The sequence below is a fragment of the Sciurus carolinensis genome, chromosome 12 (genome assembly GCF_902686445.1).
Source record: "Sciurus carolinensis chromosome 12, mSciCar1.2, whole genome shotgun sequence".
Lineage (NCBI taxonomy): Eukaryota > Metazoa > Chordata > Mammalia > Rodentia > Sciuridae > Sciurus > Sciurus carolinensis.
Window position 1 is genome coordinate 105,997,688 of NC_062224.1, and position 15,491 is coordinate 106,013,178.

The 15,491-nt window shown below is 36.5% G+C and overlaps 1 protein-coding gene across 4 annotated transcripts in view; it reads right to left on the reverse strand.

Moving 5' to 3' along the window:
• Soat1 (sterol O-acyltransferase 1) overlaps nt 1–15,491 on the reverse strand; it is a 53,070-nt gene that overhangs the window by 6,564 nt on the left and 31,015 nt on the right. For all 4 annotated transcript variants that reach the window (XM_047520695.1, XM_047520694.1, XM_047520692.1 and 1 more), the window contains 8 exons: nt 8,289–8,440; nt 6,983–7,042; nt 4,402–4,509; nt 3,477–3,759; nt 2,453–2,531; nt 1,874–1,955; nt 1,438–1,483; nt 451–580 (listed from right to left, as the gene is read on the reverse strand). In XM_047520695.1, coding sequence (XP_047376651.1) covers nt 451–580; nt 1,438–1,483; nt 1,874–1,955; nt 2,453–2,531; nt 3,477–3,759; nt 4,402–4,509; nt 6,983–7,042; nt 8,289–8,440 — 940 coding nt within the window. The remainder of the gene's footprint in view (nt 1–450; nt 581–1,437; nt 1,484–1,873; nt 1,956–2,452; nt 2,532–3,476; nt 3,760–4,401; nt 4,510–6,982; nt 7,043–8,288; nt 8,441–15,491) is intronic.

The following is a 15,491-nucleotide window of genomic DNA, read 5'->3' on the forward strand; positions in this document are numbered from 1 at the left end:
GAAGAAATAATGCCAAGTGAGATTTCAAAATGTGGTCACAGCATCCCATGAATCATGGAGGTCAAAGTGGATAAGGACTAAACCATATGCTGGGTTTAGAATCAGGAGGCTACTAGTGATTTTAACAAAGGGTATTTTAGTAGCCTGGCGAGACCAAGAGCAAGATTATAGTGAACTAAATAGTAAAAAGGAAGGTGAAACAAAAACATGGACCATCCACCATCAGAGAAAGCAAAACTTAAGTGAAAGGCAATAGATGAATAGAAAAATTGGTCTGAAACTGGAAGAACATTTCATTTTTGAGATAGAAGTAAAAAGATTACTTAGTTAAGATGGCAGAAGTGTATAGATACATTTATAGGAAAAAGGAGGAAAACCAAAGGTACTCAGAGGCAGTGGCTGTATTCCTTCTGCACTATGAATGATCAAACTGACAAGGACCCACCATACCTGGCAAGATGGAGTTAAATACACACAGGACCAGAACACGAGCACTGAAGGGCTCCTGTTTGATATTCTGAAACAAGGGGGCGCAGAGTCTCTCAAAGATGTAGTACACGTAAAATAGACAACCAAAAACCTGGAACAAAACAAAGATAATTACTGGTGGCTGGATAAGAGAAGATGGAGCTTATGTTTCTCTTCCAAAATGAAGTACACATGTGACCCTTGAACTAATGTTTCATATATATTCCAATTAGCCCTGGAATACAATTGCTAGCCTGGGTGAGGCGGTGCACGCCTATAATCCCAGCTACTCAGGACAAGGTTGAGGCCACCCAGACAGTTTAGACAGACAGTGTCTCAAAATAAAATTAAAAAGGACCAGGGTGTAGCTCAGAGGTAGGGCACTTGCCTCGCACATGTGAGGCCCTGAATTCCATCTCCAGTACCACAAAAACAAACAAACAAAACGGACACTCAAGCTTAGTCTCTACCATAACTTTTATTAACCCTTTACCAAATGACATTTTTAAAAGATCATCAGAACTGTTTTTCCTGCTACATGAAGCCTATAACAAAAGAACTTATAAATGGGTATTTGAAACAATTTAAAATGGAATCTTCTGGAATTTATGATTCTCATAATGGGGTGAGAAAAAGGAGTGAAGGACCACACCCACAAACATATACCTCCCCACCCCAAAATACAGAGAGGGGGAAATTAACATAAATGCTTACTGAAATAAACAAACAATTATTTCAACTAAAATAATAATTTCTTTTCCTAAAGAAAATTACTTTTGATGTTGGCAAAACAAATACTATATATACTATACTAGAGATAGTTTAAAAGATTCCATAGTCTCAAGAGAAAGCATTCTTAAACTCCTCATTGACATAAATTTACCAACATTTTGAACAGATTAAAGTATAATAAATAAGAATCCACATTTTCCACCAATCGACACACCTTAGGCAATTAAAACAATTTACCTGTGCAAACTGCATAGCAACATAACCCCATCTCACAGTGGGAGTTCTAAAAAAAGAAGAAACAAAACAAGTTTTCTAAAGTATATAACTGAATTTAAATAAAGACCTTCACGATTAGTATTTTCTCACATAGAATAACATTTATGGGCTGGGGGAGCAGCTCAGTGGTACAGCACAAGGCTCTGAGTTCCATCCCTAGCACCAAAAAAAAGTTTAAAATCATTTATGATCATATAACATTATATAATTCTGCCAAGAATTAATATTATCAAGTTAGACTGCTAGAATGACCATTTGAGGCGTCCCATACCAGAGAAAAAAATGAGGACACATTCTGTCTTCTCTGGAGCCCTACAAGACCTGGCCTCTGCCTACCTACCCATCCACATTCCTCTATACCTCCAATGTGCACAGTTCCACTTCATGCTACTGTTACCTGGGATAGCTGTCACGGTAGATAAGGGTAGGAGCAAACAAGAAGTACAAGTACTGGTTGACTGTGGGTATTGGAACCGTGCCTAGAAAAGGAAAACAGTATTAGATCAGAGGCTCTTTGACTTCCCCCAGCAAAACTAAAAGGGGAAAATAAGGAAGTGCAGGACAAAAAAACATGACCTCTTAGCTCAAGTTGTTTCCTCCTGATCTCCTAAAACAACCTAATCTTATATTAACTGAACATTACCAATCTAAATTATTCCTGTGACTGAGATAATTTCCAGAGTGTGAAGCACTGAGCAATGCTTGGTAATCATTAGACTTCGGTAGCTTCGCATTATGGACTGTAACCAGCAGCAGGCACAGATGTAATGAGGCTAGTAACAGTCTAATGAGAAGTTACAAAAGAGTCTAAGGATCAATTTTTTAAAACTGCAGGTATAAGGAAAATCAGGAAACAGTCTTCCAAATCAGCACTGATCCATGCATTTAAAACCAAGCATCATCTCTACAGAACGTAACATGCCTTCCCAGTGAACACCACAGGCTGAAATACCCTATGACTGATGGAATTACATACTTGACTTCTCCTTAGCTGCATGCAGTACCCGGGGCACGTTTTCTCTGACAAATGAGTGAGCCTTCATTATCAAACGAATCTATAAAAGGAGGAGGGAAAAGATGAATTTTCTATCCTCCTATCGTCTTGTCTCCTATAGTACTGTTCTGGGTTACTTATATTATATTCGCACAAAAGAACTTCTTAATTTCATATATACCAACCCAACTTTACTTTTATTGAATAAAGCAAATTTAAAAACAAACAAACCTCTAGAGGACATGTAATCACTCAAATTATTTTGTACCTAACAGCATTATTAAAGGTAGAATATAAGTTAAGAAATTAAGTCTGTTCAATCTTGGGGTTGTAGTGCATGCCTGTAATTCCAGTGACTCAAGAGGCTGAGGCAAAAGGATCTCCAGGTTCAGCAACTTATGGAGACCCTATCTCAAAATTAAAAATAAAAAGGTCTGGGAATGTAGCTTAGTGGTTGAATACTCTTGGGTTCAATCTCCAATACAAAAAGAAAAAGAAAGAAATTAAGTCTGTTCAAAGAAATTCTAAAATAATCTTTTTCATTTGTCAAATTAGTGCTACAGACAATATACATCAGATAATTCTAAAGGGTGTATAAAAAATTGAGATAAATCTCTTACTTAGATGGAATATAATGAGTCCAACACTTCAAAAGTGGAGTTACAAAAATATTACAAAAATACAAAAAAATTACAAAAATATTTAATAATCTAGATGATTTTTACAAAAAGTATTTGGGAAAAGTTTAATGCATCCAGAACAGTTCAATATAATTTATTTCAACTACTAATACCCACAAAACACTAAAGCTAGAATTAATTTTTAAAAATGAGATGATATAGTTTTAACACTTAAATTCTACATCTACTGGCACACAGTGTCATATATGAAAATTTACCCAAGTTAATACAGCTAAAAACAATAATACCAGTATTATATCATTATTATTACTGTTATTATTATTTAACTAAGCACTGCACCCTGTTGGGTAAAACTAAATCCTTACCTGTTCAAGTATAACAATGAACCGAGAAGCTGGCGGTAGTGTGTATGCTAATACAACATATGTTGGTCCAAACCCTAGAATTCCAAGCTGGAAGACCATGAATATCAAGCCATGGACAAAAGAATAGATCACTGGATGAGAACTCTTGCTGTAACCATTGGCCCAACGTTGAAACAGGAAATAGGGAATTGAAAGTGTACATAAGAACATGATACACCATGTCCAAACAACAGTAGGAAATTTACCAAAAGCATAAGACAGGAGATTGAACTCAAGTACCAGTCTGGAAAAGAAAAACAGAGAAGTTAGTTTTTAATATGTGCCGAATTCAAAACTTTCAGACCCCAAACTTTAAATCCTCACAAACACTATAACATTAATACAATGACCATAATTACACTGGATATAATGGTTCTGCTGAACCATATTTTAAGCCCCTTTTTGTATTTTATTTAGAAACAGCATCTCCCTGAATTTTTTAGGACCTCAGTAAGTTGCTGAGACTGGCTTTGAACTCACAATCCTCCTGCCTCAGTTTCCTGAGCCGCTGGGATTACAGGCACCGGGCCAGCTACGTTTGATTTTTATATTAAAAAAAAAAAACATCATTTTTTTAACCTTAAATTCCATCAAGCTACCTATTTTTAGCAATCTTAAATATACACCATTAGAACAATTGATAAATCATATATACAAAATTCTCCTGTTTGAGAAAATTGCCTAGTAATTATTGATCATGGTCTATTAAAATTGAGCACTTTTAAAATAAAAGCAATGAAACTTCTAACGTTAGTTATACTTTTCAGGAGAAAGGAATATCATCCTCAAATCAGTTGCTTTTTAGTCAAACTACCCTTTACCAAGATTTAGTGATAATCCCCAACTTCTCATGCATCAACTAGCCAACCACCCTTTCTGTTCTTACCTTCCTTCATCGATGTAATCTACCACAAGTGTGCTGAGGATAAAGAGAATGAGGAGGGCAATAAACATGTGATATATTGTTCTGATGTGGTCCACTTCAAACAGCTCACTGTAAGTGTAGTTCAAACAAATCAAATTAGAAATCTATTCTTAATTTTAAAATATCACATAGTAAAGACTTTCTAAAAGTAGTTTAGAAATGCTTAATTCACCTTTCAAAAACATCTCAAAATATTAATCCTAAGGTACAGAGACAATGAATGATAAGACCAAGATAAAAATGTAAGATTCTCAACCATTCTTTCCAATAAAATGGTACTGCCTTCTAGAAAACAGTATGAATGCCAAACACTTAAACAAATGGTCTGCATTCTGCAACACCCACCAGAAATGACTATTTTCTATATAAGCAGAGTCCATTCACTGAAAATGGGGAGTTTGGAAACAATTTCACACATTAAGAAGGTTTTTCTTAAGCTCCTTTCCTTACATTTCACTCCCTACACTTTGCTATACACAGTACTACCTGCTTCCAGGAAGTTCATGCTGTCACATCTAGCTCCTATGCTGCTGCTCTACTGACCACCTGCCATGTGCACATCCATGACACTTAACCACTTACAGATGCTTTTCACCTTCTCTTCACTGACTTGTATTTAAGACTTTTTTTTTTGCGGTACTGGGGATCGAACTCAGGGCCTTGTGCTTGCAAGGCAAGCACTCTACCAGCTGAGCTATCTCCCCAGCCCAAGACTTCTTCTTTTAAAATGGCAATGCCTTCTAGATGACTTACTCTCAACAAATACCTGTTATATCTGACTAAAAGTAAGTAAGTTTTTAACCTTATCTGTACAAAGTGGTAAGTTAACCTTTCAAATGACTTTAAGAGCAATCTAAAATACTATTAAATCTCTAGAATAAGGATCTTCAAATTCTAATAAAAATCCACCTGAGCCATAGAAAATGCGTTCTATTTCCTGGATTAAAATTCTTTTTTGTTCAGATGCATTTTATTTTTTTCATATAATTCTAACATTAAAATCATAATTATTATATTCAAAGCAATCATTTCATTTTCCTTTTATATGAAAAGCCTGCATATTCCCCCAGATATAAATTTAAAAGATCAATCTCTTCAAATCATAATGTCACAAAACCCACTGAAATTGAATTTTTCATTACATGTTTAGAAAACTCTAGCCTTCTCATTAAAGTTAAAAGGTACAGATCAATTTGGTTCATAATTTTTCCCCCAGCAATGGGGATTGAACACAGGGGCAGTGCTTTTCTTCCCCACTGAGCTACATCCTCAGCCTTTTTTATTTATTCTGAGACAAGGTCTCCCTAAATTGCCCACACTGTCCTCAAATTTGTCATCCTCCTGCCTCAGTGTCTCAGGTAGTTGGTACTACAGGCATGCGCCTCTGCATCCAACCCCATAAACTAAATATTTTGATGAGCATAAAGTGCATGTTATGGTTTAGATATGAAGTATACCCCAAATACTCATGTGTTGAAGGCTTAGTGCAACAATATTCAGAGGTGAAGATTCTGGGAAGTAATTGGATCTTGAGGGCTCTGACCTCATCAATAGATTAATCCATTGAGGGACTCTCATTTGATGGCATTATTGGGAGGTGGTGGAAAATGCAGGCAGTGGAACCTAGTTGGAGAAAGTAGGTCACTCAGGGCATGCCCTCAAAGGATGCATCTTGTCCCTGGTCCCTTCCTTATTCTCCCTCTGCTTCCCAACTGTCATGAGATGAGCAGTTTTGCTTTGTCATGCCCTTCTGCCATGATGTTTCTGTCTTGGAGCCAGCCAGCAACGGACTGACACCTCTGAAACCCTGAGTCAAAATAAATCTCTCCGCCTCTAACTTGTTTTTCGCAAGTATTTCACACAATTAGAAAAGGCCAATTAACACAGTGCAGTTTTAAAGAAAGGCACATTAAAACACTTAACATAATTTTTTGACAAAATAACTATCTCGATTTACAGCAGTGCAGATTAAATTTCAGTAGTATTTCAGTTTCATAAATGAATGAATAATCTACTCAGAAAGCATAAAAGAAAAAATATTCATCACCTACCCAAAATGCACCTTTAATTTTCAGTTCACAAATGAAGTCACCATAATGAATTTACATGGTATAGATTTTATTTTAAAGACATTAGGCAATCAAAGTTTTAAAATAAATGAGATAATTACCAAATCCTTCAGCAAAAAAGAGATGAAAAACAAACCTTACTTATTAAGGAGGCACTAAGTCCAAAACTAAGTAGTTTACCTAATTAGAAAATTCCTAACTCTTTGGGTAAACAATTCTCTATAGCACAACTTCAAGGAATTTATCAAAGGACAGGTAACTATCCCTTGTCCATGTGAAACTAGGTCCAAAACAGCAAGAAGAGGAATAGTACATGCATGTACAAAAAGGAGAATCAAAACATGATTTATATGGATATAGAATAAACTCATTAAATATTTGTAGATTAAGCAATCTACAATCAGGAGATTCACTTGGGGCAACTTTTTTTAGAAAATTCAAACTAATGATTAACAAAAGCAAAAAATACTCACTCTAAAAGAGATCTCCTTGCAATAAAAATCTTTCCTTGTTCTGGAGGTGCTCTGAAATCTCTGGAAAAACCAAGAAAAAAAAAAAATACACACACACACACACAATAAAATAAATAATTCAAATATTATAAGAATCACATCTCATGGACAATAGAAACGATATTACCAACTACAACAGCCAACACTTATTATACCCTTCACCATGATCTGGGTACTGTGTTAAAAGTTCTATGCACATTATCTCAGTTGCTCCTGCTGAACAACATGTGAAGGTGGGTACACACATAACTGTTTAGGATGGGAGAGATGCTAGATATACCTAACTGGAGCACCCAGGTCCTGTGGAAAAGCATTCTCTGTAGTATAGTTTGACAACGACTCTTCCTGCTTCTAGAGATTCCCTGAGGTCATGGATAGGCCTGCAGTCTTACTTTACTCCAGGTCATATACTCTTACTAGTTTGTCTTCCCAAACTTCAATGATGTTTATGAAATGTCAAAGGCTTGCAACAATTCCAAAAAGCTTCCTGATCTTAAGATTTGCTTCCAGGCACTAAAAACTCACCTTGTGTGTGTGTGTTGCTGGGGATTGAACCCAGGGTCTTCTGCATGAAAAACTCACATTTTAATATCTAGCATTACCATCCTCTTTGGGTCTCTAGAGTCTCTAGAGTACTAGTACCTCTAGTACTCCTGTCAACTATTAATGCACAAAACTCTTCTCCAGGACAAAAGAGATTGGCAGAAAGACAACATATCATAAAATTGAGGAGAGCTCAGAATTACAAATTAGCACACACTAGCCTTCCCTCTTATTCTGGATTAGTGACCAATTAGAAAAATGTATACTAATTCCATTGTACTTTATTATAAGTACATCGTATAGAGTACAGTGGCAAAGCATGTAATGATGTGGTTAAGAGCAAGGTCTCTGGGTTCAAATCCCTGCTGTGTAACCCTGGACAACATTTAAGTGCTTTGTGCTTCAGTTTCCTAATTTGTAATATAAAGAGAGTTAGAGTATCTACTCAGAGGGACACTGTTCAGTTTAAATAAGTTATTCCATGTAGAGCACTCAACTATTATTTTATTAGGCAGTACTCTTAAGAGGTATACGTGTGTTACAATCCACATACTAAGAAGGAAAAACCTGCCCTTCAAGGGATTAAATAATGTTCCCAATGCAACACAGAGCCCATTAAAGTAATGGCAGGGCCTGAATCCAGGCATTTTTACTGCAGTCCACATTCTGACCACTGAGATTTGATAAAGTACATCTGCATTCAAAGAAAATAACACACACTTACTTAGCTCTGTGGTTGTTTTTCATTTCTTCAAGAATGGAAAAAGTTGTGAGGGCACACCCACCATTGTCTAAGGATGCAGATTTTTCAATGAGATTTGTCACAAAATCATCAAAGTGACTGCCAACTTCCTTCATAAAAAGTGGCTTTAATTCCTAGAATTTTAATATATATAAAGAAAAAAATAAGAAATTAACATATGCAGGAGGGTCATTAATGCTTTTCTTTGCTTCTACCAACTGAGCTACATCCCCAACCCTCATTAATGCTTTTCTAATGGGCTCTCTTAATCAGAGTTGGTTCAGGAGAAAGGCATACTAAGTAAATGAATTCACAGGAGTCAAATCAGAAAAATAATTTCTAGAGCTGACCTGCAGTTCCAGAAATGTCTATTGAAAAAGCAATATAGTAATTTTATACCCTTTGGTAAATATATTCTCCTTTTGAGCACAAATTAAGATACCAAAGTAATCGACTACTACATACACAGAACCAAAATTACAGAATGAGGAAAATGAGGCTATTCCTTTCTTTGTATTCTTATTCAGAAACCAAATTTTTTATATTATAGCTCCATTACATAATTACCATAATATTAAGTCCTTTTCCTAAAGCAATCCCTTTAGCCCAAGGACTTACCATTTACATTTTATAATGTGTCATTCTATATAATACCTACATTATATGATGTTTATTCCTAACCCCAAACTTATATTTTTCTAACCATAATACATGTATATTTTTGTGTATATATGTATGTGTGTATATGTCCACATATGTATATTTACACATATATACACATTAGCATGAAGTGTGTGCATAATTCATCTTCTGTATATCAGTATGTATAATTATTATTATACTTTCTGCTCTGACCATTCTTAATGTCTTAAAACTTGCACTTCCACAGTTTTAAAAAATATAAGGCAAAAAGTTTATTTCTTCAGGTTATAATCGGCCACCTATTGTGCATGTTCAAATTGTAAATCTGAAGGTTTGAAAATTAGCAGGATCTACCCACATGAAGGAAAACAGTGTTATTTACTGAGGGAAATAACAATGTTATTTACTAGGGAAGTGTTATCTTCCTTCAAGGGAAAAAAATTTCCATTCTGACTAAATTATGTAAGTTAAACCTAGCAATTTTCTAGATTGTGTGTATACCAGAAGAATCTGAACAGACCTTTGTAGGTAAAGCCTAACACATCAAGGCATGTAATGGAACCATCTGAAGCTTTCCCACACTGCTCTGACTCCTAACAGTCCCCTAGTGTCTTTTGGGTCCTGGGCAGTGAGAATATGCTAAGGTCCTAGGACAAATGATGGAGTTGGAAAATACAAGACATACATACATAAACACCACACAGGACAATGACCAGTGCCTAAGTACCATCTAAGCAGTATCACAAACAAGAAGAAAAGTTCAGGTATAGGAAGGACATAGGGACACAACAGAGAGGGCTTATGTTCTCTGGGAAAAATAACAGAATTTTTATAAAGCTATCTTTTCACATTCTAATAGTACTTTATTTTAGTTCTTTTTTCAATTTTAATTACATGTCCATCTTCATTTTGAAATCTGTTTTCAATAATAGTCAAGAACCCCAACCACAAATTAAACAAACAAAAGTGACATAAAGAAAAAGGTTATTTTCTTATTTAATCCCTAGAACTAGACCTAATATTAAATAAAGGGGTTTTTTTTGGGGGGGGGTTGCTGGGGATCAAACCCGGGGCCTTGTGCTTGCAAGGCAAGCACTCTACCAACTGAGCTATCTCCCCAGCCCCAAATAAAGGGTTTTTGTCCCATGTAGAAATATACTAAAAGATAGGGGAAAGGATTCACTCATTCTACTCAGGGTTAGGGTACCCTCTTAAGCACTGGAGATTCAACCAAGCACAAACCCAGAGCCTATCCCAGTTGGAGCGGACAGGACAGAGTATGCACAGGACAGAGTATGCACAGCACTATGGAAAGAAAGAAAGCAGAGGGAAGGGGTGTGGTTATTTTTCATAGAGGCCAGGGAAAACCTAAAAGATGACACTTGAAGAAGAACAGGAGTGAATGGGTATCTGAGGGGAACGTACCAGCAGGAAGAAGGAAGCAGGAACGTGAGAAGTTCCTGAGGCAGGAACACCCTTTTGGCAAGTTTCAAAAACAGCAAGGATGGAGGTCATCAGAATTGAAGCAAAAAAGTGAAGAGAGCTGAGGTCAGAAAGCAGAGAGGTGTGGCAGGGAGTTACTTCATACAGGAATCACACTCTACCTGGCATCACAGCCACTGGAAATTTTACTCAACATTAAAAGACTAGAATCTTGAGATGTGGCAAAGGTACTCAAGCCATTTCTTTCAGTTCTGATTCCTCACATGCTGGTCCCAGTTCCCTTTCCAATTAAGAATCAGATTAAGTACGCTAGAAGCATGAAAAAAACATGAACGCTATACAAATCTCAGGAAAAGCTGCAGAAATCAGGTCCTAATTCTCCCATCTTGAGCAGTCACCTTCTAACAGCATAAGCTCACTACTGGCCTCAGAGGAATTATACCCTTTGCTCTTATCTAGCAATGAGGAGAGAAATTAGATAAAGGACTGATGGTGCAGAGAATGCCACAAAGAAAGGACAGTTCAGAGTGACGGGAAAACACAGAAAGAGAAGACAAATGTAGAAAAGAAGAAATCACAGGCTTCTGGGAGTGTGAGGGCCAGTGTAAGGAGGAAGGTCTGGAGTGTCCTTGCACATTTCTTTCACACCCTCCCACCCCTGACACCTCAGACAGTGCAGAATATCGTGTAGGCATGCTGCACTTAGAAAGTTTCTATTTTAACAGAATTCTTGTCTTTTTTTTCCCCTGCAGTAAAATTTGTATGTAGATAGTTCAGAAATCCAAGGTAACTATTTAGATCTACCACATTCCTATATATAGCATTATAATTAGGTGCCTACAGCCTCTAAGATAAGAGGAGGGAACGACAACCATGAAGCAAAGACCTCATGGTTAGAACATGTAATAAAGGTGCCAGTGATGAGAGAAGACAGGAAAACAAGGAGGGACCAGACCTTTCTGCCATTTTAAGAATGTTTAACTTTATCTTGAGGACAACTGAAAGCCAATGACATTTTAAGCAGACTTATAAACATGTCCTGGATTTGCAATTTAGAAAGATAAGTCCTTCTAAAAAGACTTCCAAGCAGAGATTACTTTGGACTGAGTCTTAAAATGAGAAAAGGCAGGTCATTTACAGATAAATAAAAGAGCCCTTTCGAAAGTACAGAGGCATGAAAAAATTTAAAAGTAGGCTAAGAGAGAGAAATACATAACAGCATTTTCAGTTTCTCAAAAAAATTAGGTTACTTGATCACAATTTCTTCTAAAATGGATTTAAAGAAAATTACACGCTGACTCCACAAGGTCACATTACTAAGCCTTTGAATTTTTTCTGACTCACTGCCTGGCTCTGCACAGAGAACCCTTCACCCTCGCTATGGCTGGGAACCAGAAACCTGACCTTTCCGGGCAAAACAAGTAGCACAAGGGCACAGTCGGCACAGTTTCAGGCCTGACTCCACGCTGAGCACTCCAAGCAGTCTCCCTGGCGATTCTCGCTGAAGTTCTTCATATTCCTCTTTCTTCTCAAGCATCATTATTTTCACTTAACTGAATACCATTTAAAATTCTACATAATTCTACTTTTGGGTCTCTTCCTGTTTGCTTGCTTCCCCAACTAATTTAAATACATATGTTTGTGAACTGTACAACCACCACTCGACAAAGGAATTGGCAGGTGACTTTGTAATTTCCAAACAGTTTTTGGAACCAACCTGGCAGCAAAAGTCCTACTCACTTCTCTGCTGGCTTAATTCAATTTTAGTATAGAGTACATGGTAGTTATTTAAAAAGCTATCTAGACTTGATTTCTTTCTAGAAGCTATGAAGGGAAAGGTACTAAGAATCATCACTTATTGTTCATTATCAGCTATTATTTATTGGATGATTGCTATAGGCTTGATCTCCATTAGGGGCTCTTATATGTTATTTCTAGTTTTGAAACAATCTTTGGAATAAACATTATAATTCCTATTTTACACATGGGGGACTCAGACTTTAAAAAGTCAAGTGATGGCACAAGGTAGAGAACTAGTGAACTGTAGAACACAGATCAGAACCCATATCTGCATCACCCACAGTTCATATGATTCCATATTGCTTCAGCTGTGCTTAATCTGAAATAGTTTTCATGTGATTAGCACCATAAGTCCAAAAAATTAAAAGAGCTAAGAGAACAAAAAAATCATTGCTATACCTAACCTGAAAATGGTAAGAAATCTAATAAAAAGTACAGTCTCATTTAGCTTAGGTCTATTGCAAATATTTCACTCAAAGACATCAATGTAGAAGTGGTTTACACTAAGCAGTGCATTGTAATAAACTCCATTTTTTTTAAAAGTGCTTAGAAATTATCTTGAAATAACTATTATATAGCCCTTGATACAGGAGGTTAAGGGTTCAAGATAAACCAGCAATGAAATTAGGTCCTTGAATTCTATAATTATAATTCCTTTGTATTATAATCTAATTTATGCCTAGCACAGTGGTGCACACCTATAATCCCAGCTACTTGGGAGTCTGAGATAGGAGGATCCCAAATTCAAGACCAGAGTGGGCAACGTAGCTAGTTAAGTGCCCCTGAGTTTAATCCCTGGTACAAAAAGAAGAAAAAAAAAAAAAAAGAAAGAAAGAAAGAAAGAAAAGAAAAATATACAAACTAAGCACATATATTGAATCTAGCTTTGCTGACATACCTATGCAAACATACATGTGTCTGTGTGTATCTACTCAGATCCATGTGTTATGAAAGAAAAAAGAAAATGACTTATCAGAAGGAAATAAACCAAAATGTTGTCTCCTGGTGGGACACATTTAGTGGTAACCACTTCCTTTTTGGTTTTGCTTTTTATATTTTTAGTTGCAGATGGACACAATACCTTTATTTTATTTAGTTTTATGTGGTGCTGGGGACCAAACCCAATTCTTCACATGTTCTAGACAAGTGCTCTACCACTGAGCCAAGACTCCAACTCCATCCCCTTTTTTATTTATGATTTTTTTCTCTTAGGAACTTTATGCAATAAGCCTATACTACACTTCCATATTGAGGGGGAAAAAAAAAAACAACCATGTAAGTTAACATGTCCCCCTTGCTCTTAAAGCAATATATACTTAGCTATCACATGTTGTATGATAGCATAACAATAAAACAAACTCTTAAATCTTGGGCATTTATTTTCTTTTTTTTTTTTTTTCTTTTTTTTTTTCTTTTTTTTTTTTTACATTTACATAGGGTAATGATGTTTATTTTATTTTTCCCCTCCTCCCACCCCTCCCACCCCTCTTTTCCCTCTACACAGTCCTTCTTTCCTTCATTCTTGCCGCTCTCCTTAGCCTAACTCTAAACCTAACCCTAAAACTAATGCTAGCCCCTCCCACCCCCCATTATATGTCCTCATCCGCTTATCAGCGAGATCATTCGTCCTTTAGTTTTTTGAGATTGGCTTATCTCACTTAGCATGATATTCTCCAATTTCGACCATTTGCCTACAAATGCCATAATTTTATCATTCTTCATTGCGGAGTAATATTCCATTGTATAAATATGCCACAGTTTCTTTATCCATTCATCAACTGAAGGGCATCTAGGTTGGTTCCACAATCTGGCTATGGTGAATTGAGCAGCAATGAACATTGATGTGGCTGTATCTCTATAGTATGCTGATTGTAAGTCCTTTGGGTATAGGCCAAGGAGTGGGATAGCTGGGTCAAATGGTGTTTCCATTCCAAGCTTTCTGAGGAATCTCCACACTGCTTTCCAGAGTGGCTGCACTAATTTGCAACCCCACCAGCAATGTATGAGTGTTCCTTTTTCACCACATCCTCGCCTTGGGCATTTATTTTCAAAGGAAGTATTTTATCTAATCTAAGAAGCCCCTGATTTCTGTGTGTCATGAAGAAAGAAAAGTTTCCAGTTGAACCACTTATCACTGTGTATAATATGTATTCTAATTACAGAGATATTAAGTAAGCAATTTGGAAAGGAGTATTCTTCAATCAGTGATATGCATATTATTACCATTTAACCAGTTTAGATGTTCTAGATTCACATTAACCATAAAATAGAGGAGTTATCACCTGCAAGGTTTTCAACAGCTCTAAAATTATTTAAGTCTTTGTCATGAACATCAAATTACATTCATATCACTTTTTAACTTTCAAAGAATAATTTTAAGGTAATTAGTTCAGTCATTGTTCTTCACCGACCATTTTTTTGCATAGTATGCTTGGTCAGCATGAGGACAAACCCAAGGCCTAACGGAGCGCCTGATGGACAAGGAAACTGGGTTCCCAAACATTCCTAAGACAGCAACAGGGCAGGAACCTTTCTAACTTTATAATGAAATCCTAAAGAATAATGAGCTGACTTTCCCAAAAAACTCCAAAATAGAATAGACTCATACATCAATGCATTTAAGTAAAACAGGAAAGGGAAATATTGGAAGACTGTAGTTATACTTGCATAGCCTCAAGAGGGTGAGATCTGACCAGAAGATAACAGTAAAATGGACAGCTGTAATGGACACTGTTAGCCATCCATCCCTTGTTCCATGTTCCCTTCCATAGTTCTAAAATTCCTGGTTTTAATTGCAGGCATATGACTGCCCAGAATAAAGTAGCCAATGAGAATATGGGAGGAACGGCTTTGTCAAAATCTCCAGAAAACTTCCTTAAGATAGCTGGTACCTGCTCCTGGCCCTGCTTCTTCCCCAACTCAGGTGAGATGGCTGCATTCATGTGGAGGAGGATGACAACAGCCTACTCATAGTGAGGTTGGGAGCAGGAAGGAGCCTGGGTCCCTGTGAACTTCCTACCTCTGAAAAGGTTTATAGAAGAGGTGAATATACTTCTATCTTGTGGAGTCACAATGATTTTGTGTTATTATTATAACAAAACCTAACTTTAACTTATTCAATAATCAGAATTTCTGGGCAAAAAATACTTAGACTTGTCTCTTCAGCAGTTTGCCAATAAATCAAACAGATCAGCCCTATTAAAAAGCTTTTCTAGAAGAGGTTGCTCAAAAAAGTGATAAAACATGTTTGGTGCAGTGGTACACACCTATAATTCCAGCAACTTGGGAGGCTGAGACAGA